Raw genomic sequence first — 26149 nt, 5'->3', positions numbered from 1 at the left:
ATTTCAGTTGGATTATTTGTTTAGCAAGGTATTACTCAACATAAGTCATGGTGTGAGAACATGATACCAAAGTATTTTTAAATGCAGAACTTTGTTCGTTACTAGAATAAATTTGCATTTTCACTTCTACCTGAAATATGTTCCAGGGACGTAAATCAAGAAGGAAGACATTTTTTGCAAGTTTCAGTGTTGTACTTGTAGGATGGGTCATAGGCAGTGTTCCCTCTAATTTTTCCCATGCATATGCAGAATGAATTTTGTTATGTGCACCAATATGGAGGTGATGTGTGACACATCTCCATATTGGTTCACATAACAAAATTCATGTGGCGGGGTGGGGGCCAAGGGGTTTGGAATGTGGGAGGGGGCTCAGGGCTGGGGCAGAGGTTTGGGGTGGGGGGGGTGAGGACTCTGGCTGGTGGTGCGGGCTCTGGGGTGGGACTGGGGATGAGGGGCTCAGGGCTGGGATGTGGGGTTGAGGGCTCTAGCTGTGGGTGTGGCTGGGGATGAGGGGCTCAGGGCTGGGGCAGAAGGTTGGGGTATGTGGGGGGGATGAGGGCTCCGGCTAGCGGTGTGGACTCTGGGATGGGGCCAGGGATGAAGGGTTTGGGATGCAGGCTGCTCCGGGGCTCCAGTGGGGAGAGAGGACTCTCCCCAGCTCTCTCTGCCCACAGCAGCACCTGGGCTGGAAGGGAGAAGTGCCTCTTCCTGTCGCAGCAGCTCCGGGGTTGGAGCCAGAAGCTAGGCGCCTCTCCCCCAGCTGCCGCAGGTCTGGGCCAGGGCTGGGTTGGGGAAGGGAGGAGGGACGCATCTCCCCGCCGCAACTCTGAGTGCCTGTGCAGCGCTTAATAGGCTGCTGCAGGGCCACGCAGCTTAGAGGGAACTTAGTTTGCAGGATCTACACTGATTACCACATCTCCAAGAACCAGTTACTGAAGGTAAGTAACCATGCTTCCTTATGCAAGTATGTGCCAATGTGAATCCCACTGCAGGTGATTGGAAAGCAGTGTCCTCCCCAGATGACGGGAGGGAGGAGTTTCAGCTGTATCAGCTGAACAGTGGTTGCAGTACTGCTGTCGTGAACTTGGTGCCTTGGCCTGGCAGCCATGTCACAAGCGTAATGTTTCACATAAGCCAGCATGTTACTCCACATTGCAGCTGGACACAACTCAGAGATAGGCACGCTGCTGAAGCTGGTGATAGATGCAGCCTGTGATCGGGTGGAGTATGCCTGGATGTTCAAAGGAAAACGCTCACCTGCCAGAGATGATAGCAGTTGGAAATGCAGTTTGTGATGTACTTGGAAGTTCTGTGACAAGATGGCATAACCTTTGGATGAGTCAGAAATGGCCAGAGAGAAAGCAAAGTGGCTTGGTCCTACTATGGTAATGTGCGTAGAGCTCGGGATATACCCTAAGTGGTGAATTCCTTCTCTCTCAGTGTCAAGTGTGGCCTTGGGAAGAAGACTGTCAAGGTAACTTATTATTTTAGGTGAAAGTCCAAGGCCACTTCAGGATTGAACTTGGGGTGGAGTGTGTGCCTATGAAAGACTGCATAAGGAGGTCCAGCCATAAGAGCATTTAAGAGGACATGGAGAGTTTGCTGACTCTGTGAGCCAGGTGATGGCCATCAAAAAGAGCATTTAATGGAACATTCTGATAGTAATTCAAAGGAAAACCCCAAGAGCTTCAGGAAGACAGCACTGAGGTCCCATAAGGGAACTGGGTCTATAATTGTAAGTTAAGTATGAAGGAGGCCTACAAGGAATTTAGATACTGTTGAGCGTGAGAAGATCAAATACAATCATACCAAGAGTGATACATCAATACTGCCACCAAGTTGACTTCTGAGAGAACTGAATGACAGTCCCACCTGTTCCTAGATCATCTTTGGAATTGGTGCCTCCACTGGTCCAGATTGTTTTGGACTGCCCATATAGAAAATAATTTCCATTGTGAGGAGAAAATGTTCCTGGAGGACAGATTCCTGCTTAGTATGAGAATGTTTTGGACACAAAAGGAGCAGTCTTTCTCAGTGCTGCTCAATCAGCCAACATCCAAACCATCATGTACAACAACAGCAGGCCTGGGTGCAAGATCTAACCTTGGTTCTGAGATATTGTGTCCAGGCAGGCCTGTAGGTTTCGTGGATATCTGTAGCATTATGATAGCCTCTTATCGGTTAAGATATTTTTGGCTACCAGGATGACTGTACTCTAAGCCCTCCTGATCTTGGACACAATCCTGGGGATCAAAGAAATTGGTGGGAAGACATACAGGAGTCCTTGAGACCACCAGAGAAGAAAGGTGTCTGGCAACAAGCCCAGTCTCACTCCACCTTTGGAACATAAGTTCATGTATTTGGTATTGTCCTTTATGATGAAAAGGTCTATCATGGAGTTCCCATAGATGTAATAGGAAGTCTATGATACGCTCCTTCACTGACCACTTGTGGTTGGTCACTGTGTGCCTGCTTAAGAACTCTGCTGGGTCATTGTTGACCTCAGGGAGATGCAGAGCCAGTGGGGTTATCCCATGCTGATGTTACTGATGTGCTGTCTATCAGGATTTGCACCACAGAGTTCTGCAGAACAGATAGGAACCCTGTGCATGCTAGTCTGAAGGCTCTCAGCACCTGGATGACCTGAAATCACATCCTTGTGTTTGCAGGTGGAATGAGGCAAGGTGGCTTTTGAACGTAGCGCGAACTTGAGTGGATCTGATGCGTCTCACAATCATACCGTCAAATTTGCTGGCCTACCGTGGGAGCAGGGTGAATTGTGAAGCAGGAGGCAGGCTGGCATCTTCTGCCATACCTTAGTCTTTACTTGGTCTGGTAGTCAGGATGCTTGTGTTGGGAGGATGGAACCTACAGCCTTGACTGAGACTAGGGCCAGGGCGGTTTGTAGTAAGGAGGCTTTAGAATCTTTAACCATGTGCAGAGCACTGTCTGTCTTCCAGGGCATGGAGCTCTTCAGCAAGAACAATAGATCCTCAATTGTGGCCCGTACCTGATGTTTGGTGCCATAATGTTCTGTGGATTGTCATTGTGGTGGCCACAGCTCTTGCCACGGTGTCGGAGGTGTCTATTGCAGTGCTCTCTTGGCCATCTGCTGACTTTCCTTTATTATGTCTCTGATTCTATGCTCAGCACAATCTCTGCTGGTGCCAAACTTTGCTGGATGACACTGGCTTGTCCACTGGCAGGATCTTGGACCTTGTCTCCTCATAGGCTGATGACACCTTCACAGATTGTTCCAAGAAGGTGTAATTTAAGCCTTACATCTGGTGACTTACACAGCAGAAAATGGAAGGCTCTCCAAGCATCTGCTAGGAATGTGCACTTCCCCGGAACAGAAGAGGCACCGGCTATCTCCGTCCTTTGAGGGGACCAGTCCATCAGAGGATGGGCAGGGTTTGAAGCCAACATGTTAGGGAGCCTTGGTACAGAGACAGTTTGTATGGGGCGAGAGTTCGAATCATCAGTAAAAATGGGTTGACAGGGTCACAGCAATTGCAGTAATGGCAGTCATCAAAGGAGTTTTGAAGAAATTCAGAAGGTTTAGCTGAAGCTAACCATGAGCAGGCTGGACACTCACCAGATTCCGTCTCACTGTCATGGGTGGGAAGAAACCCATTACCGCTTTACCCTCACACAGGAAGAAACAAGGAGGCACAGGGCACACGCACACCCCTGACAGTTCTTGCTACTCGAGAAATGTCTGGTCTTATGTACCTGAGGCACATGTGCACCTCCTGTGGGGTTCAAATGGATACATACTTGAAGAAGCAGCATGTTTACATCAGAACCATATCTACTGATGACTTAAAAATCGGTTATGTTATTTATGAACTCTATCATCCATTAAAAAAACTCCGATGCAATCAAAGGCGAAGAATTAACCAGACAACACCTGATTAGCAAATATCTGTATAGTCTGAGGCCTGAGAACATTGATGTTATCACTAATGGATTTCTTAAACTGGATTTCTTAAACCTTGCCACGTAAATTCAACAAGGGATACAAACTGACTGGCATCACAACTGAGACATTCCTACTCAGACCAGAAACTTTGAAGAACATCCGGCTTAATAATTTAGGTTAACTAACAGCTTCAATGACCCAGTCATTATGGTAATTTGGACTATGGTAAAATTGGCCAGGTAGTTATAGTCTCTTAAATTTGGCCATAGAGCTAAGCATACATTTTACTAATCCCTCAGGGGTTTCTGTACTGAGCTCAGAAACTAAAGGCTTTATCCTAGGTCCTACTGAGGCCAATGACAAAACTCCTATTTCCAGGATAGGAATTCTTAAACTCCTGGGGCCTCATCAGGAGATCATGGAAGTCAATAGAAGCCCCAGAAGAACAGCTCACTACATGGGGAGAAAAAGCTATGAAATACTTGATCAAGGAGGAAGAAGGTGTGGTAGAAATGGAAGAAGTGCCTACCATGTAGCTCCACTGCCTGCTGTCGCTTGCATGTTACACCAATGACACCTTTGCTTTGCTTTACTGGCTCAGATCTTGTGAGAGGGGTAATATGGGAACTGGCTGGGGGCCTGCCTTTTGACTACAGAAGTGTTATTCCAGAGCAGGTTTTGTGCAGTTTGCAATCCTGACTGTGAATTCTAGGCAAAACCTGTCTTAGGGGATTAGCTGTTCCTGTTAGTTGTTGGGCCATACCACAAGAGGACAAGCACAGAAATGCCATCAGCAACTTGCAGCAGATGCCGACCCACTTGAAAAAACAGGAAAAGAAATGGAAGCAGGAAACATTTACCATGAGATCTTGCCATGACTAGATGTTTGTAACAAAGAGATCCATGGAAAGATGACATGATCCAAAATTCACTGATTGAGGAAATGATGACAGAGAAGTTGGAAAAAAAATCATCAGGTGGCAGGTGTGTTTAAGAAATCTGCCATTCAATTATAGGTACATTACACCCTTGGGGGCAGATCCTAAATCAGACTCATGCTGAGTTTAGATTCAGACATCACTTGTAATAGCCAGAGGGTGACTCAGTTAATGATCTCTCCTTTATCCTATGTTTCTCTAGATTAAGCAGTACAGATAATTATGAATTATGATAAGGGCTTTACGTTTCAGGACAAAATTTGCATAGATAAAAGCATGCCTATGGGTTAGGTGGTTTCATGCTCAATAATTAAGTAAATTTCAACAGAGGGAAGTGAGGCAGAAAATGGGTATCACTCCTCTGTTAGATGATTTTTCTGCTTGTGGACCTGCAAAGCTCTATTTTTATGATAGAAGCTCTTGATGGTATATTAAGAGGTTGCCAGTGATTTTAGAGTTCTGAGAGCAGAGGAAACAGTCGGTCTTGGCAAAGCTGTTACACATTTTCAGACACATTGAGCTAAACTGCCTTCAATTGAGCTCTGTATGTGCAACTGAGAGTGGAATTTGGTCCACTAAATCCAAGGAAATAGATGCATAGCTCCATGGGGATATAGTTAAATATCTTTAAAAGGTATTGCCTTGGGTATCAAAAGCTAATAAGGTTACTTTGCAGAACTCACTTTTATGAAAATGCCACTTACATTTTACTTCCAGGATCAATATGGCAAGTAAGATTTTCTCATGCTCTCTGCCAGTTTCCAGCAGAAAAAGTTCAAAAGCAGCATCTTTTCATCAGAATTACAGGTGAATCAAAGGAGGATTTTGCTGTTCAACCTTTTTAAAGCATTTCAGTGGGATGGCTATGTGAGAGCTGTAACTGATATCAGAAGAGAAATGGCCCCTGTTAGTAGGAAGACTGGGAGAGGTGGGAGCAGGTCTTTTCTATTACCGTGGAAGTGTTTAGATGAGGTCTGGACCATCCCAGTGGACTAAGTAGCCATTTTCATGCTACATATCTATTTTCCTGCTGGAGGAAATGGAGTCTAGTGGTTAGTGCACAGGGTTAACATTCCTGAGCTCTAGTCCCAGCTCAGCTACTGACTTGCTACGTCACATTAGACAGATCACTTGTGGACAGAATTTCAATCATTTAGGCACCTATCCGCATCTTCATACACCTAATTATCTCTTAAAATCTGACCCAGAACCACTATGTGCCTCAGTTTACCCTGTAAAATAGGCTTGCTGCCCCCTTCTTCATCGAGGTGTTGCAAGGATTAATTAATTCACGAACATAAAGTGCTGAAAGTTCCTCAGTGGAAGCCACTATATAAAACGCAAATTATTAATATTATTATACCTAGGATACCTGTGGGTTGAACATATTCACTGTGATATCCCCCCCACATCAGCGGAGATACCATTTTTCACCAAATTTAGCAAGCTCTCTTTATATGAATGTATTTGATGAAGAAAAGCATCGGCAGATCGGGAAGGGCATTCGGAGAAAAATCCACCACAAATCAAGTGTTCAGGTGTCTCTCCTCTTTGAGGCTCTGGTGGCTTTAATGGAGCTCAAGGGTCTTTTCACAATTGATTTTTTTTTTTTATAATGGGCCATCCCAGCTGGCGAAGGAAGGGGTTGGTTTTTGGTGCGTCAGGATGTCAGCCTTCCATGCCATTCAGTGATGATGAAGCCACTCCCAAGTGGTCTAATGAGGGCACAGTCCATATACAGAGATGGCTGCATTAACCAGTGTTATTATTTGTATTACCATCGTGCCAAGGAGCCCTCGTCATGAGCCAGGACCCCACTGTTCAAGTCTGAGCAATATCTAACTATACATGCTGGGCCCCCCTTTCCTCAGCACCCTGCCCCCAAATCTCAGTCATCCCAGATTCTGACACCTCCCTGCTCAACCCAACCATCACCCCAAAATTATGCTGACCACCTGATGCCCCTGCAAAGCCCCACTGGCCCGCCATATTCCAGCTCACTCTCTGTACCTTTCACACCCACCAATACTCTCACCCCACAGTGATGCTGCCTGGTGCACCAAGGAGCCAAGGCAGCAGTGCCAAGCCCTTCTTGTCCTCCTTCCTGCCCCTAGCTCCCCTTCTCCTGCCTGCACCCCATTTCCCCTTCTCCACATACCCCCTCACAGCTTTATTCAACTCTCCCCTTGTGCGGCCCCGGATTTCCATCTTCTCCACATCAGCTTGGCTGCCCAGCCAGTCTCAGGGACTTCTGCTGAGCAAAACCAGTGAAAGAGGAGACAGGTTAGAAACACTGCAGAACAGAACTAGGCAGCAGAAGTGAACTCCCAGGGCTTTTCCTAGCAGAGAACAAGTACTGAATGAGAGGAATGTGTCTCTTTCTCTTCAACTAGGGCTTTAGAATCTGTACTCTCCCTGGGCCAGTGTGCAAATGTCTCTGTGTTTGGAGCTTGTCAGGACTCTGGTTCTTTAGCCAGGGGATCACTAAAGAACATGGGAGAATTTCAACAAGGTCTTGTCTTCAAATGTTTCTTCTACCACAGTTATTAAATATTAGACCAAGAAAATATTAGATAAAATTCTACTATTTCAGGTACTTAGAATTGGAAAAGGTACAGAGAAGGGCAGCAAAAATGATTAGGAACATGGAACAGCGTCCGTATGAAGAGAGATTAAAAAGACTGGAACTGTTCAGTTTAGAAAAGAGACAACTAAGAGGGGACATGATAGAGGTCTATAAAATCATGAATGGGGTAGAGAAAGTGAATAAGGAAATGTTATTTACTCCTTTAAGTAACACAAAAAGTAGGGGTCATCCAATAAAATGAATAGACAGCAAGTTTAAAACAAACATAAGGAAGTAGTTCTTCACACTAGGTACTGTCAACCCGTGAAACTGATTGCTAGGGGATGTTGTGAAGGCCAAAACTATAATGGGATTTAAAAAAGAATTAGATAAGTTCCTGGTGGATAGGTCTATCAATGACTAGCCAAGATGGTCAGGGATACAACCCCTTGCTCTGGGTGTCCTTAAACCTCTGACTGTCAGAAGCTGGGACTGAATGACTGGGAATGGATCACTCGACAAATTGCCCTGTTCTGGTCATTCCCTCTGAAGCATCTGTCACTGGCCACTGTCAGAAGACAGGATACTGAGCTATATGGACCATTCATCTGATCCAATAGGACTGTTCTGATGTACTCATATATCCCCATTACCCCAGCCCCACAATCTTTAATATATTTATCCGCACAGCATGCCTGTGAGGTAGGGCAATGCTATTATCCCCATTAGAGAGGCTGCTGATGCTTTCCCCTTTCCAGTGAGTGTATTTCTCCAGTGTATCTTGTCCTAGTGTGCTACTGGCATCTTTGAAAGGTTTAGTGAAGATTAATGTAATAGCTGCAGTCAGAATCCTGGAGCTGCCAAACCACGACAGAAAATGAGAAGGAAACAAAGGAAAGATACATCATCATGTCACAACAAAGAGACAATCCTTTGTGAAATTAATGTCACTATAACATGTTGTATATTTTCGTTCTGTAAACGAGACTGAATAATACCAAACAAGGTAGCAACTGTAAAGTCCATTCCAAAATCATGAAACTTTAAAGTTTCCTTGTCATCATCCCTGAAGGGATAAAGAATTCTGTGCGAACTAGGACACCTGGAAATACCCCAAGAAATGACCCGGAGCCAATATCTGCTCTCAGGTCCACTTCAGTGTAACTGGGAGAAGAATTTGACCTTTGGTGTCTTGAATATTACAACTATAACAAATGGCTGGTGCTTTACATATATGCAATTCCCCTTCCCTTCCCTTATAACAGTGAAGGCCAACTCTGCACCTGGTGTAAATGAGAGCAATCCTACCATCCTGAGCTGAAGCCAGTGGAGTTGCTTACGCCAGACTTCATAATTGGCCCTGAAGCTGTATTCAGTTCTAGACTGGATGCCCTGCACTTCTATTTTTAAAAGACATCACTTTTGTTTTTGACATTTAAAAAAGTTATTCTGGAACTTTTAGTTGAAACCATTTGAATTGTCTGATGAATGCACAATATTTTCATGGTGAAAGTCAAACTGCAAAGCAAGTTAATTTTCATGAACCAACATGGACATTGCAAACTTCTGTAAAGACTTAAAAGGAAAATTGCAATCTTGTCACAAACACAACTCTGTTGTATCCACATAATTAAACTAGAAGCTGTCAATAAAAAGTGTGAATTCATTCAATAATTAACTGGAGGCTAGGCCTGCCTTACCTGGGATAGGTATAATGGGAATACTCTCATTAGGGACCACTCGAGGTGAGCTGCTGTCTTCCACATAGAAATGAGCTGTCTGAAAACACTTTCTGTTAAAGGAACAGAAAAAGTTAAGTGCTATGAAAAACAGCATATAAAAATGCAATGAAGAACTTTTGCACATGTTCTGCCTTTCCATTTCTAGTTACATACTGTCAAATGTTACAGCTTTAAATGCTTGTTAGTGAAAACACATGTAAGCTGTATGTAATTCTATTTGTGCTTTCAGTATGACTTTAATTCACTGATACCTAACACCCCCTCTCCCCCTTTTAGGAGCATACTATTGCTAAGTATTAGTTCACATTAAATTAAGCGCCAAAAGTTTACTATTTGAAATATTCTAGATTTCAAATACACAATTCAGAAAGAAACATACACAGTGCTATGGATCATACACAGTCCTATGGATCAGTTCTCAAATCAAAACTAAAGTAAAATGTTTCAAGGGAATATGCACCTACTGTAAAACTTTATGCTGTGTAACAGTGGGTAGTATCTAACACAAAATATTTAACGGCTGCATGATACCCCATTGCTGTTATGAAAGTTACAATTTCAACAGTAATAAACTTTATTTCTATAAGTCCTAAACCTGTACGATCCTCTTTATAACTTCCAGCTAACACTGAATCACAGATGCTGGTATAGAAAATCCAATAGATGCTTAGCTTGGGCCCCAAAAGCTGTCTCTGAAAAGGCCCAAGACAACAAGTCAAATGCTGAAACCATGCTAGAAACCCTGCAAGGAGGACTTAAATCCACCTGGATGTTTTTACCTGTATTTAATGCAAAGCAGAGAGCACAAGCTGGTCATCATAGAGAAGGCACTGAGCAGATGAGAATCAAGAGATGCAAGAAGCCTCTGCATGGTGATGTTAACTGAGGCAGGGTTTTCCAACATCCACGTCACTGCTCATTGCTGACTTAATGAGCTGCTTGAGGCTGGAACTGAATATTTAATAAGCCTTGCTCAGTGTGAGCAGCTATTGTGACGAGAGAAGGGTCTGCTCTCATCTGTCAGGGGCTCTTAACAATAGCCTTGACCTACCATAAAGATCTTTCTTACTGCAGCTCTGAATGAACCACTTCTCAACACCTGTATGGAGTTGGAACACAGCCCTGATTCACTGCCCCTGTATGGGAATTGTTTCTCTTGCTGAAAGATATTTGCTTGTAACTTTCTGCCTTGTCATATGCTTTTCTCTAATTCTGGACATTGTGTTCTGCGTAGAAAGCCCACTCTCTATAGCCTGTTTTGCTGACATTGTCAAACTAATTTGTGCTTCCATTGTTTCATCACAGATGCAAACCAGAGTGCTAAGAAGTCACTGAAAATATCCAACAATGCTTTAAGGCAAAACAGGTCTTGAAAAGAACCTAAGATCCCCACAGGTCCATGTTTGCACAGGAGCACAATACTAGCTATGGCACTTTGTAAATAATAAAAGTATATGACAAGTTAAGCTCACATATGCTATTGAATATGCAACCAGAAAAGATCACATTTCACAGCATGGTGTGGTTTTCTTGAAGTGGGTCTTTTTTTTCCAGGGAGAGTGTCTTGTACCGTCTTAGAGTTATTTATATGGTAAGCATACTTTGCTAGGGAACACTATAGGGTGAAATCACACATGAGACTCCCAGATGCATGACATATTGCGTGACATTTAAAGGAATTAGTTCATTTCCCTCCTCCTCAACTCTGCTGCCTTTTTTTTTTAAAAAAAGCAAAAAGGGAATTCCTTTATTTTTTGGCAGCCTGTTCTTTGGACAATGGGCACCTTGGGGGCACAGAGCAGAATAAATCAGTCACACACAAGGGGAGAAAGTATGAATATGAAACAGGCAAAATGTTCACGGTTTTGATGCCTTCAGGACTTTTTTCCCTTGAGTAAATTCTACAGAAAATCCATGGACAGGTCTCCTGGTAACTGAGGCCTTAAGAACACATAGACTTTTTAATTTATTGATCCCAGGAGGTTTTTTTGGGGATGGGGGGGTGGAGGTTGGACTTATGACACATACAAAATGGTATTCTTTTTTATTCATTTATTTATTCTCTTCTCTCATATGCAAAAAACAAACAAAAAACCCATTGCGTTGTGTTTTTTATGTCACCACAAGAAAATAATTTAATAAAAATATGAAATTGCTTAATTCTATAGCATAATTACATTGTGTGATGTGCGTAATGCATATATGTAGTAATAGACTAAATATGCAGTAACATCTCAGTACAGTGTAATATATACAGGGATTAGTAATAACATATTAATCATAAAGTAGAGTTTGCTGCTGTAATTTATGCAACTGACAAATCTGTATTTCTCTTTCTTGGATGGCTATTTATAGCTGTCATTGAAAACATCATTATGACACAACCAGGTAATGAGCCAAGTGCTTTGCCTAATTACAAATATATCACACTACAATGCAGTGTGTGTGTGTGTGTGTGTGTGTGTGTGTGTAACTGTAGGCATGGTATTACACATACATAATACTATATAGCATTTGCCTATTATAGCACTTCCTGCTAGCAAACACTGAAATTAAAAAGAAAAGGAGTACTTGTGGCACCTTAAGAGACTAACAAATTTATTTGAGCATAAGCTTTCATGAGCTACAGCTCACTAAAGCTTATGCAAAAAATAAATTTGTTAGTCTCTCTAAGGTGCCACAAGTCCTCCTTTTCTTTTTGCGAATACAAACTAACACGGCTGCTACTGTGAAAACTGAAATTAAAGTTAGCTGCAGGCTTCCCTTGTAATCCCTTTTTCACATGCTCATAACTTTCTAAAAAAATCCTTTTCAGTTTTATCTTTTCAAATTTAGGATTTGTCTACATGTGAAACACTTGTGGCACCTTAGAGACTAACAAATTTAGTTGAGCATAAGCTTTCGTGAATTACAGCTCACTTCATCGGATGCATTTTCATCGGAAATGCATCCGATGAAGTGAGCTGTAGCTCACGAAAGCTTATGCTCAAATAAATTTGTTAGTCTCTAAGGTGCCACAAGTACTCCTTTTCTTTTTGCGAATACAGACTAACATGGCTGCTACTCTGAAACATGTGAAACACTACAGCTGCACCACTGCAGTGCCTCAGTGTAGACACTACTGATGCTGATGGGAGGGGTTCTCCTGCTGAAGTAGGTACTCCACCTCCCTGAGAGGCAGTAGCTTGGCGATGGAAAAATTCTTCTGTCAACCTAGCGCTGTCTACACCAGGGATTAGGTTGGCTTAACTGTGTCGCTCAGGAGAGTGGATTTTTCACACCCCTTAGCAATATAGCTGGGTCAACTTAATTTTTTTTTTTAATAGACCAGGCCTTCGTCTCAGCTAATTTTGTGAGAAGGGAGAGGGGAAGTTTGATGAAAGTCCATTCACCCATTTCAGGTCGGCAAAGGTGATACAAATACACCTTTTCCTCTGCAAGGAGGCTTTTAGTGACATAGTAACACCAAAGCTGAAACTTCACAGATGGCTAGAACTCAATGAGGCTAGTCTCCAGACTGATCCGTCAAAAAAATCCCATACAAAATAAATGAATAATTTCTAAAGAATGAGTTTTACAAACTCACAATATGAACTCTCCAAAAAGATCAGGTTATTAGGCCAATTCCTTGGCTTCTCATAAATCTCCTTTGTGGGGCTCCAGCATGGGGTTATAGCTACCTTAGTGCAGTCACTTATCCCTCCCCCCGGTAGAGGGGCATTCTGTGGTCCCCTGTGGGTGGGATGGGGCAGAGCATGCTATGCTCTAGTGATTGTGGCCAGAAGAGCAGCCGTTTGGACAACGTTCCCTCTAATTTTTCCTATCCAATGAATTTTGTTACGTGCACCAATGTGGAGGTGATCAGTGTCGGGGGTGGGGCTGAGGGGTTCGGCGCGTAGAAGGGGACTCAGGGCTAGGGTGACCAGATGTCCAGATTTTATAGGGACAGTCCCGATTTTTGGGTCTTTTTCTTATATAGGCTCCTATTAACCCCCCAACCCCTGTCCCGATTTTCACACTTGCTGTCTGGTCACCTTTCTCAGGGCTGGGACAGAGGGTTGGAGTGAGAGAGGTGAGGGTTCTGGCTGGGGGCGCAGGCTGTGGGGTGGGCCTGGGGATGAGGGGTTTGGGGTGCAGGCTGCCACCCCCCAGCCCTCTCTCCCACAGCAGCTCTGGGGTTGGGGGGAGGTGCTTCTCTCCACCACAGCCCTGGGGCTGGGAGGGAAAGGTGTTTCTCCTTGCCGCGCAGCAGCCGGGGAAATCACCGCAGCCCCGCATGCCCCAAGCTCCTCCATCAACTCATCCCCTGCCCCCGAGTGCATGTGAAGGTACCCTCCTGCATGGCCGCACAGGTACACACCTTAGAGAGAAGGTAGCATTTGGGGACCATTATCTATTGTTGAAAGTTAGAGCAGCCTCTACAATAAGAGAGAGTCCCTGCCCCAAACAGTCCAAAGGTCTGTACTGAGCAGAGGGGTCAAATGACTTGCCCTAGCTCACACAACAGGTCAGAGCTAGGCATAGAACCCAGGGCTCCTAAGTCCCAGTCCAAAGTCCTAGCCACAGTGTTTGCAGGACCGATAATTGTCAACTGAATGTTACACTACTTGTAGATTTGCAAGGGAAACCGAAAGAGTGACTGGTACACAAGGTTTACGCCAGACACTTTTCCTGACAGCTAGAAGCAGTGTTCTGTGAATTAGCAACTGAGCTTTGGCAATGGCATAAATTATTGCTACAAGCTTTACTGAAATGCTAGTTCCGAATGACAGAAGTGATTCTACAGCAATGATTTAAAGTAAAGCAAATCATCTTCTTAATTTTAATGCCACAAAATTCCAGGCAGCCCGCATGCTTGCTGCAAAGTACCCAGGACTCTGTTGCCTTTGAAACAAAATCAGTGTGCAGTGAAGCAGACTCCTCCTCCGAACCCCATATGCGTTTTTGGGCTGCTTTTCCCTGCGGCACACACATAATGTCACAGAGATCAGATACATCATTGTCACATATGGGGCAAAGATCTAGAAAGTCATACTATGTGAGACTAACATCTCCACAGGAAGGGAATGGTGGGAGCGTTTGCCATTGTAAGATTATATTTTTGGAAAGTTTTTTCCCCCTAATATCCTTTTGAAGAGAGCCACAGTCAAATATGATTAAAGCACCATAATGGAATGCAATGTTCAGGGTAAAACTGCCTTATTCTTGCACCACACACATAAAAGTCTGCCAATGTGTTATGTGCTCGTCCCAAGGTGGATAGAAAGCTGGCTAGATTGTCAGGCTCCACGGGTAGTGATCAATGGCTCAATGTCTAGTTGGCAGCTGGTATCAAGTGGAGTGCCCCAGGGGTCGGTCCTGGAGCCAGTTTTGTTCAACATCTTTATTAATGATCTGGATGATTGGATGGATTGCACCCTGAGCAAATTTGTGGATGACACTAAGCTGCGGGGAGAGATAGATATGCTGGAGAGTAGGGATAGGGTCCAGAGTGACTTAGACAAATTGGAGGATTGGGCCAAAAGAAATCTAATGAGGTTCAACAAGGACAAGTGCAGAGTCCTGCACTTAGGACAGAAGAATCCCATGCACTGTTACAGGCTGGGGACCGACTGGCTAAACAGCAGTTCTGCAGAAAAGGTCCTGGGGATTACAGTGGATGAGAAGCTGGATACGAGTCAGCAGTGTGCCCTTGTTGCCAAGAAGGCTAACGGCATATTGGGCTGCATTAGTAGGAGCACTGACAACAGATTGAGGGAAGTGATTATTCCCCTCTATTCGGCACTGGTGAGGCCACATCCGGAGTATTGCATCCAGTTTTGGGTCCCCCCACTACAGAAAGGATGTGGACAAATTGAAGAGAGTCCAGTGGAGGGCAACGAAAATGATTAGGGAGCTGGGGCACATGACTTACGAGGAGAGGCTGAGGGAACTGGGCTTGTTTAGTTTGCAGAAGAGAAGAGTGAGGGGGGATTTGATAGCAGCCTTCAACTACCTGAAGGGGGGTTCCAAAGAGGATGGAGCTCGGCTGTTCTCAGTGGTGGCAGATGACAGAACAAGGTGCAACGGTCTCAAGTTGCAGTGGGTGAGGTCTAGGTTGGATATTAGGAAACAATATTTCACTAGGAGGGTGGTGAAGCACTGGAATGGGTTACCTAGGGAGGTGTTGGAATCTCCTTCCTTAGAGGTTTTTAAGGTCAGGCTTGACAAAGCCCTGTCTGGGATGATTTAGTTGGGGTTGGTCCTGCTTTGAGCAGGGGGTTGGACTAGATGATCTCCTGAGGTCTCTTCCAACCCTAATCTTCTATGATTCTATGATCTTTGCTTAGCAAAATAAATTATTATTTGAGACTTTATACAAATCAAAACATGACTTGTAAGATTTTTAAAATGCAAAAATATGCTTCTTTGGTTATCAGTCGATAAACCACAAGCAGCTACAATTCTATTCTATTCTTATCTAAAAGCAAGATGGAGCACTCGATCAGCATAATGACCCAAAGGTAAGAATGCTCTTTATTTTCTTGCAGATGATACAGGTTATCTTCCTAGGACCTAACTCGGCCCTCCAGGACAAGCACACAGCTCCCACTGAAATTAGTGGGAGCATGGGGAATAGAGCCAAGGGCAGCCTCTGGCGCTTAGTCCATTGTACTCTGAGCATCTTCAGCTCCTAGCTGAAGGGGAAGGGAGCTGAATTGCTCAGAACCAGCTGATCTGAACTGATTAAGGAGAGGATGTAGAAACTGCAAAAGGAAAATAGGGAACTGTATGAAGAGTCTAGAGCTAAGATTAAAGAATAATAGATTAAAATGGCTGCTAAATCAGGGATAGTGATAGGGTTGCCAACTTTCTCATCACACAAAACTCAACACCCCTGCCCTACCCCTTGTCCGAGGCCCCACCCCCACTCGCTCCAACCCCCCTCTCTCCATTGCTCGCTCTCCCCCATCCTCACTCACGTTCACCGGGCTGGGGCAGGAGGTTGCAGTGTTGGAGGGGGTGATGGCTCCGGCTGGGGGTGCAGGCTCTGGGGTGGGGCCAGGCATGAGGGGTTCAAAGTGTGGGAGAGGGCTCTAGACTGAGGCAGAGGTGTGGGGGGAGGTGAGGACTCTGGCTGGGGGTGCAGGCTGTGGGGTGGGGATGGGGGGTTTGGTGTGCAGGAGGGGGCTCTGGGCTGGGGCAGAGGGTTGGGGTGTGGACGGGTGCAGGCTCCGGAAAGAAGTTTAGGTGCGGGAGGGGACTCTGGGCAGGGGCAGGGGGTTGGGGTGCAGGAGGGGGCGAGGGATCCAGGGTCACCCCTCCGCAGCGGGCATTTGTCAGTGTCACCATCAAAATTGGCAATGACTTCTCAGAAAAGATCCTCAGACTGTGAAAGAGCAGAAATGCTGCAAATCAGGACTAGTCACTGGCAGACCAGAGTATGGGAGCCTGGACAACAACTGCCTGCAGTCTGCAAAGCTCTAGCCAGCGTCATCACTCACTGACTTTTATAAGCAATAAAACTGACTCCAGCATTAAGGGGGAAAAAAAACCCCAGAGGGACAGAGAAAACTCAGAAGTAAAACCGATGTCCTGAATATTAACAAGTAATTAGTGAGGAGCTATAATATTACACTTATCTTTTCACTGTATGCTAAGGAGTATCTGCACTCCCCTCCTTCATTTTCATTTCCTGAGAGTATTTTGCTTCCAGTATTTTCCAGGCTTAAAAAAATAATAATAATAAAAAATACCATCCTGCAGCTCAACAGCAGAATGATATAAGAAGCTGGAAGTACATGCACTCTTAAAAAACCTCCTCCAAACAGAAATAGAAAGATATCAGATACTAGAGAGGTAACACAGAGAATGCTGCCTTCACATATACATTGTGGAATGACATAAATCTGGCAATGTATAAAACAAAGAGCGAATATACTGCTGGAACAAGAGGAAAATTTCCCACTACATCTATATAAGGCTGGTTCTCCTGGGTCTCTCTCATGAAGATGATTTTCCTTCTCCTCACAAACTAATTTCTGTCTGTAATTCCTTTCTTGTTGCAGCCGTGTTGGCCCCAGGATACTAGAGAGACAAGCAGGGTGAGATATTATCTTTATTGGACTAACTTCTGTTGGTGAGAGACAAGCTTCTGAGCTTACGCAGAGCTCTTCTTCAGGGCTGGGAAATCACCTTTGTTTTTCAGCTCCGTGTAAACCTGAAAGCTTGTCTCTCTCACCAACAGAAGTTGGTCCAATAAAAGATATTACCTCCCCCACCTTGTCTTTCTTGTGCAGTGTTGATTAGAAGAGGCCAATGCAGTATCTGAACAGAGTGTGCCAAGGCTCTGGAATCTTTGTCTATATACAATGGCATAAAAATAGACTATCCCTTTCACTACACTTCCTATGGTTATTTCCTTACAGTAGCAAGTTGTTACACACCCAATTAGTCCCACTGAAGTGAATGGGACTCCTTGGCCGAGTACATGTTCACTAAGGTGGCCTGTCTGGCCCTATGTTTGTAAAATGGATGTTCTGCTAGATAGAGCAGGCATTTCTAGTACTCCTTGTATAATTATTTCCTTAATGGCTAACCTTCTCTCTCTCTCTCTGTCAGCATGCTGAAAAAATTACACCAATCTGTGTAACAAACACTTGAGAGAATACATAACACTTGATCATTTAGACCAGTTCCTCCGCTTTTCCCAAGCCCTCTGGTCATTCAGAATCACACAAGCAAGCTTTGCTAATCACCTTTCCACAGATGGAAAGAAAAGCTACACTTTTCACAATTAAGAGGAAAGCACTTTGTGGAAAAGACAACCACTGTTAAAAGACATTAAGCAATAAGAACGAAGTAACCTAAAAAATATTATAGTGCTCATTAACTGGGTACCCCTTTTGCTGATATGAAAATTTCTTCAGTGTATGTTAAGAAATGTATCTTGTTTACCTAGTAATTAAAAAAAAACATTTTGGTGATTCAATTAGCGTCTATGCCTTTACTGTCACTTTTCTATTCAAAAGCAATTGTAAAGTTGCTAAACAGGTTTAAAATTTGGGCGTTTTATACAGATATTGAAAGTATTTGAAGAAGCATGCAGATCACTTTCTCAGTGGAGGAGTAGCTCATCATGCCATTTCCAGAGGCCAAAAGAAACAAGCCATTTGATGCCTATCAAATAGGCAAGCAAGGTCATTTTTTCCTCCCCAAACACGTGCACGGTTTGTGTGTTCAAAATATACACATATGGGTGTGAACAAGGAATTGGACATAAAAAATACACCACTGTTGTGCACAGTGTTGAAGTGAAAGATTTATAGGTGTGCAGCATTCACTTCCTGTGTGACATAGGTCTCTCATCCAACACGGCGTGCACAAAGTAATTCATATTAACAGTAGAAGTGTATTATGTTGAAATGATACATCACACAGCAGAGTTTGTTTTCCTGTGGATCCTTTCTAGAAAGAACGGTAGCTAAGTATAGAAGTTACTTTTATTTAAATATAAAGATTCTTATTTCGTGGATCACCCTGCTAGCAACACAGCAGAGGATGGCACAGCATCTTATCACACACCTTCTCCGAATCGTATACACTCAAAGCAACAGAAGTGAAAAGTGGGGATAGCCTTCTACAGTTTTTGTCTGCTTATCAGAGCCCTGCTGTTCTCTGCCTCAAGCACAGCTGCACATGTCTTTGCTGCACAAGGTAAATGTCAGCGGTAGCTAGCATGTAGAAGGGAGGGAATAAAACAGCGGGATAAGAGGAAGTGGGTGAGAATTAAAGATAGGGTCCATTTGAAAGAATACATCAAAGGTTAAAACTTTCCACCTGAAAAAACAATTTGGCAGTCAGGACTTGTGATTTTTTGGCAGAGAAGGATCGCTGACTTAGGGCTTGTCTACATTACTGGCTGGATCGACGGGCAGCAATTGATTCAGCGGGGGGTCGATTTATCGCATCTAGTCTAGATGCGATAAATCGACTGCCGAGCGCTCTCCTGTCGCACCACGGAGAGAGGTGCAAGCGGAGTCGACGGGGGAGCATCAGCTGCCGACTTACCACAGTGAAGACACTGCGGTAAGTAGATCTAAGTATGTCGACTTCGGCTGTTATTCATTTAGCTGAAGTTGTGTAACTTAGATTGATTCCCCCCCCTTGTGTAGACCAGGCCTTAGTATGTAACCCCGCCTGCTTGGCGTGGCACTCTGTCCCCCTCTAGTGGTGGCTAGGCCACCTAGAGATTGATGAGCCTGCTACAGCCTTGGCTAAGAGAAATGTGCCTTTTAACTCAGGCAGTAGAGGCTTGTGCATTAAGCTCAAGAGATCCCAGGTTTGATTCCTGCTTCTGATGACCCACCAAGGGCCATTGGTGTTATATGTGGTAGTCCGTACTATGTCTCTTAGCCAAGGCTGCAGCAGGCTCATCAATCTCCAGCTGGCCTAGTCACCACTAGAGGGGGACAGAATGCCACATCGAGCAGGCATGGGTTACAAGTATTTACAATCTATTGCAGAAGTGTCCATGTTAAAAACAAAGGATTCATTTGCAAACCTTGTTCCCCTGATGCCAACAGATTATACAGAATAACCTTAGACTGTAAACTCCTTTGGCCAAGGGTTGTCTCCCTTTATGTAGTGTACAGTGCAGAACACAGTCAGTATGCAATAAACGTTTATAAAAAGGTATTGAAGTGGTTAAACAGCTTTAGAAAGCATGACACATGCACAAAAGACTTGATTTCACAAACCCTCCCCCATTTCTAACATCATCAGATGTACAACCAAAAAGTGTCCAGGTGGCCAATGATGTAATGCATTTACAAAGCTCTTCAACTGCAAATTGTAAGTGGATAAATCTTAGTTTAACCCATTTTCCATGCTTCCTTCTCCCATCTTCCTAGTGTCCCCTGAGAACAGCTAAAGCAATTGGGAAATCTTATTTGTGATGACACTAACCCTTGTAACACTTGGTAACTAATTATTATCTTTGTGACCTTTGACAGAGCCAGAAGAGTCAGAATTTCCCCCAGTTTTAATCAATAGCTTGCAACATCTGTGTTGATTACACTCAGCAATTTCACATGTGACGGAGGAGGTTTTCTCTTCTGTATTTTTCACCGAGAGTATGCTTTCAGGCACATACATTGCCAATCAGAGGATTTAGACAAGAAAGCAGGGTTTAAAAATCTATGGGCAGCATTTTAACATAGTCTTTAAAAATGGGGTATAGGTAAGGTACTAAAAAGTGTATCGGCATTCACATTTTTCTCTCTGAGCCACAGATGTATTTAGTGCAATGGGTATGTATATGTTGCAAAGCTAGCAACTGCCTAGCTACTGTATCTTCTACGCTGTATATTACTGGTTAAAATGGTGAGAGATTCAGTTATCCAAGCAAATGATAGCTTAAGTAGTTCATTAAAATGCTCAGTTCCAACACCCTGACTACAGTAGAGTATCAGAAAGTAGCCTAAAACTTTTCTAAATGGCAGTGATATTTTCCTCCAAGTGAAGAACTGTACAGTAATTGTAATTACTTACAATTGTTACAATTCTTACAATTGTAATTGTAAGAACTCCTGTGACCAATGAAGACTTCCTCTAATGGGACAGGCTATCATTACCAACACTAGAAGCTCAAGATTGCACTGGGGCTCTGTGCAGGCCCCAAACACATCTGTTTGCAAGAGTTGGGTCTTATTTTGCCATACCAGCAACAGAATGAGCTTGTGTGACTTGTACACAGTAGCTAGTTTTATAAAGATATCCAATGAGACATACCTTAGAATAAGAGGAAAACTAAGTCTAAATTTAAAGTACATGTGGCTGTGTCCAGATCCAAAAACTGGATGCATTCTTTTCATGTTTTATTTCACAAACTCTGATTCACTGGGGCCAGAAGCTTTCCTATAAAAATTGCAATTCAGAAAAGGCTTTTAACAGTGAGTAGCAGAGACTGCTCTTCTGCTTGGAACATGCACCTGAAAACAGTAAATGCTTCCAAAATACAAGAGACCTGCTTTTCCGGCCGGAAGGATTATCCTTTCTTTAAATTACAATAAGAAAACAGGTTTCAGAGTAGCAGCCGTACTTGATATTTATTTGAAGTGTTCCTTGGGTGATCACCAAACCAGCTTTTGGATCTAGACATGCATTCAACTAAATGTACTTAAAATTTAGTTCTCATCTTGATCTGAGGCATTGGCCATTTTTAACTGGAACTCACAGCTTCTTAAATTTGTTTAGTATAATTAACCATACAATGGGAAGGCAGTTCCCTCTTTCTTTCTAGACTGGAAAGATACATTTGCTGATAGAAAAGGAGTACTTGTGGCACCTTAGAGACTAACAAATTTATTTGAGCATAAGCTTTCGTGAGCTACAGCTCACTTCATGAAATGCATCCGATGAAGTGAGGTGTAGCTCACGAAAGCTTATGCTCAAATAAATTTGTTAGTCTCTAAGGTGCCACAAGTACTCCTTTTTTTTTTGCGAATACAGACTAACACGGTTGCTACTCTGAAACCGGACATTTGCTGATGGGAGTCAAGATGGATAGATGACTGGGAAAAATCTTCCCAAGACTATTTTGGCATATTTCAAGTTCAGACTATTTAGGGCAGGTTTTTCTTTTTGAGTGTTGTGAATAATATGGAAAGTCTTTATTGTTTGCCATTTACATAGAAAAGGGAATTTCAAAAATTTTGTGGAAAATCCTATAACTTCTTATTAAAATTTGGTTTCAAATGTACTGAGAAGACCCTTTGATCAACATAACACAAGAGTAGCTGATGCCAAAAGAAAAGAACAGCAGATGTTTAGTACCTGACAGACAGAGTTGATGGGGGACAGAAGAAATACAATATTTAATGCTAGTACTCCAGTAAGAAAATTTACAAAATCTGCTCCTCACACTAAAGGACAGAATGTTTGGTATCCAGATAGTCTTCTTTCCACATCCATGGCTGTAGAAGCCGAGATTTGTGCAGGGACAGATAACAAACCTCATATGTAATAGGGGTCTCTGAGGCAGAGGTCTGGGGAATCATTAAATCTCTTTAGCGATCAGTACATTTGGAGATTCTGTTCCTAATGGTGCTGATATATTATTGACTCTTCACAATTCTAGCTAAGCCAGAGGTATAATTGAGGAGACACTTTTAATTAAGATGTTTCTTGTATTCTAAGGTTAATGAGTGTAATGAGGAAACACAAATATCAGACACATCACAATAACTTAGTGCTCAATGAAACATTGTGGGGGGAATATTGAGCCATAGCCTCAGCTGTTTTAAACTGGCATAGCTTCGCTGAAGCAAGCAGATCTCTGCTGATTTACAAAAGCTAAGGGTCTGCCCAATAGCTTTAGTAGTCGATAGGGCAACTGCTCCTTACATGGATTTTTCTAAACAAATAAACAAGCCCCACAAACAGCAGCAATCCTCTAATACAAATCCAAAAGATTTTAGGCTCATTACACCAGAAAGATCAAACGAATACAAAAAAAGTGTAAGCATTATTAAAGCTAAGTGTAATTAAGAAGAATGGGCAAATGAAGACAATGCTTATTTGAACTTATCCACTTTCCCAGACCTAATAAACATTGGCCAGATAATTTTCCAATAAAAAAAATTCTAGAAATTCTATAACCAAGTGTTTTTGCTGATACTTTAATTCCTCAAGAAGCACTGGTGACTGTACTATCTCAGTCAAAGATCAAGAATGAGTTTGAAAAAGACAGGGCACAGAGTGAGAAGGGAGAATAAAAAATTTCAAAAATATTTATAAAAAGGAAAGAGAAACAAGAACATCTTTGAAGTTTCAGAGCTATCCCTTGGTTCAAAATGCTGTGAGTATTCCTGTTAAGGGAAAAGATGTTTGTCATGCAAAAGGATTGAAAGATCAAGGACCATCATTAAATATTATCGTGGGATTTAGAAACATGTATTAATAGACCCCCTGATTGTCAAGAAAAGTCAAGAATTTTCAAGTTAGTAGCAGAAGATAGTCTGCCTTTCAGACATCAGTGTAAGAGTCAAAATTAAACTGAGGACTGGAAACTACTTTCATACCCAGATCAGTTCTGTTTTGAGCAGAGATACAACGTGCACAGATAATGCATTAGCTTCCATTTGCCTTAATCTGTGTATTGAAACATCTAATAAAAAGAATCATCATATTGAAATGAATATTCTGATTAAAGATAAAACTGAGTTTCAGATGAGTGAGATACAAGATAGGAAACTCAAGTCATTTCCATTCATTACCAATAGGGCTGTCTGTGTTTAGATCCCTTATCAACAGACCCTCTTTAATATGTTTTCTGTTCATATTTGCAGAACATAGGTGAGTAGGCTTTATTCTACTTTATTTTGACTGATTTCTTAAATCTCTGCTCATTTAATTTTAACACTGGTCACTGTAGCACTGTCTCAAGATTGGGGGGTAAAAAGCAGTATACGTTGGACGCTGCATTTTAACAAGAAACACGTGAATGTGTTAGTGTTAAATGTTAGTGTTTAAAAGAGAGCCAGTCGCCCAGGTACCTCTTCATTGCTCTCCACTAGAGAACTGGGAATAGTCACTTGGTTTCAGAAATCCTTTCCATTCACCCCACATAAAGTGATCTCTGACCCTAAAGGCAGATATAATTTTCTCCATGATTTTTTGGGTTCTGATCCTTATTCTATTTTGTATTACCTATGACCCTAATAATCCTGGTTGTGATGTCTTCCCCTGCTCATCTGTATATGCTCTCCACATTCTTATGTGATCTCTGGTAGCAATTTTAGTACTGTTTGGTGGAGAGGTTAGATTATAGCCTTGCGACCAATAAAGTGATAATTATTAAGGCTGTTACACCCATTCTAAGGAATACCATCTAACTGATACAAAGACTTTGCACAGTTGTAGTCTTCTGTTCATGATTTTACTAAGTGATCCACTCCATCAATTTTCATCTCTGTTGAGGTCTTGGAAACTCAGTAACGTTTTCCTTCAAGTTTTCTACCTGTGCCTTAAATTGAGGAATTTTGCAAGATGAAGCCTGTATAAAACACAGATTAAATAGAGAAACATTTTACCATTCTCTCTGATAGCTGTGTCTCAGACTTTTGATTTCAGGTCTGTGATTTCTTGTCTAGATCACTCAAGTGTGAAATACCTTTTGACCCATTTATTTGTCTTCTAGCTGATTACAGCCAACTTGACAGGATGGATAAATCAACTTGGTGATTTTTCTCACATGCTTTATTTATAGCACAGAAAGTTATACTTCCACAATGGACTCGAAAAAGCCATCCAGACACTGAGCTCTTTTACCCTAACATTATTGCATACTATGGCTTTAAATATCATTTGTTGGACCAATTCTTTGCAGAGATCCAGGAAGTCTGGGAGTTGTCTAATGAACTCTTATCAGAGGAACTTCAGCAATTCTCACCATTAAACAAATATTGTAGATATTGCTCATTTTAGGAGGATTTTTTAAAAATTTAATCTGGGTATTTTTAATATGTCACAGTTCTTTGCAATTTGCACCCACATACCTCTATTTGTGACCAATTTATACCTACTCCTGGAGCAATTCTGTGCCACTGCACAATGCAGAATTTTGCAGAAATTAACACTGTGTGCGCAGAATTTCCTTTCCCCCACAGAAAGGGGCTGCAGTGCTGCTGGCAGCTACTAGGGGCTGCTGGATCCAGCAGACCCAGCTCGGACATAGAAAACACTGCTGGGGGGAAGGGGAAAGGAGCTGGAGGGGTCTTGGCAGCTGCAGTTCCCAGCATGCCCTGAGGGAAGGAGAGGGCCGCAAGCAGGAAACTCCATGCAAGCCTGGGACCAAGCATCAGGCTGTTTCTCCCTCTGGATCCCTGGGCTCTGGGGCGGGAGGGGGTGGGTGTCTGGACTGGGGGGGCCCCCGTGGCTGGGCTCTGAGGGGAAAGGGGTGTGGGTATCTGGGCAAGGGGAGACCCCGTGGCTGGGCTGTGGTGGGGATGGGGTGCGGGTATCTGGGCCGGGATGGGGGGGGCATGGCTGGGCTCTGGGGGGAAAGGGGGCAGAGAAACAGGAACTGGGTTGTCATAGGGGTTTCTTTAACTCTATACTCCTGGGGGAATTTTTGTGTGTGTGCCTGTGTTGTTACAGACATACTTGCTGACATATTTTGAAATAAATTACCAAAATAATTGAAACTGATGTGATGTAGTATTATTTTGATAAATAAAATCTGCAGAATTTTGCAGAATTTTAAAATACTGTGCACATAATTTTTATTTTTTTGGCACACAATTTTTAAATTTTTGGCGCAGAATGCCCCCAGGAGTATTATGCCAAGGGGGGACTTTCATGGACTGTTTATGACACCACTGTGTTTGGCCCAGACACATCCAAGGGAGCTGCACCTAGTTACTCCAGGTTGCATTTGGGCACATGTCCACAAATCTGTAGTTGGAGATCACAATTTATTTCTTTTTAAACCATGAACACACTGCAGTTTGGAAAGGGAGCAATTATTGTTCTCACTTATAAAAGGACAAATTGAACAGCTTTTATATGAGCAAGCAAACCCTGTCACATCAGCACAAGACGTTCAGTGCAAGATAATTTCAGCTGACTAACAAATGAATCTTTTTTTCACAAGGACGTGTGGTGGAATGCGGTGTGTTTAATTAACTTCTTTTTTTGCCTGCAAACAAACTCACTCTCTCCTGTTCCAATGCACCAATGAAATGTGATGTTCTCAGAGCAGAGAGAAAAGGTACACACACACACACAATAACACAGTCACTGTATGCGGATGTATGGAAATCAAAGCGTTCACCTCCCTCAATAGGGAGTGCTCTTGTGCCTGAGGGTGGATTTGGCTTATGGAAAGAGGAATGGTCTTACTGTCATGCTTCCTTTTTTGGGGGTCTTGCTAGGCTGAGGGAGGAGCTCTGAGAACAGGGCTCCCTGGGGGAAGATGCTGAATCAGAATCCTCCC

At 43.0% G+C, this 26149-nt stretch overlaps 1 protein-coding gene across 6 annotated transcripts in view; it reads right to left on the bottom strand.

The window, feature by feature from the left end:
* PTPRG (protein tyrosine phosphatase receptor type G) overlaps nt 1–26149 on the bottom strand; it is a 610478-nt gene that overhangs the window by 49280 nt on the left and 535049 nt on the right. For all 6 annotated transcript variants that reach the window (XM_038410554.2, XM_043518167.1, XM_038410556.2 and 3 more), the window contains one exon: nt 9130–9221. In XM_038410554.2, the coding sequence (XP_038266482.1) occupies nt 9130–9221 (92 nt within the window). The remainder of the gene's footprint in view (nt 1–9129; nt 9222–26149) is intronic.

Source organism: Dermochelys coriacea, chromosome 7 (genome assembly GCF_009764565.3).
Source record: "Dermochelys coriacea isolate rDerCor1 chromosome 7, rDerCor1.pri.v4, whole genome shotgun sequence".
NCBI classification, from domain to species: domain Eukaryota; kingdom Metazoa; phylum Chordata; order Testudines; family Dermochelyidae; genus Dermochelys; species Dermochelys coriacea.
Note: the sequence above shows the minus strand (reverse complement) of the source record. Positions and strands in the feature narration are given on the sequence as shown.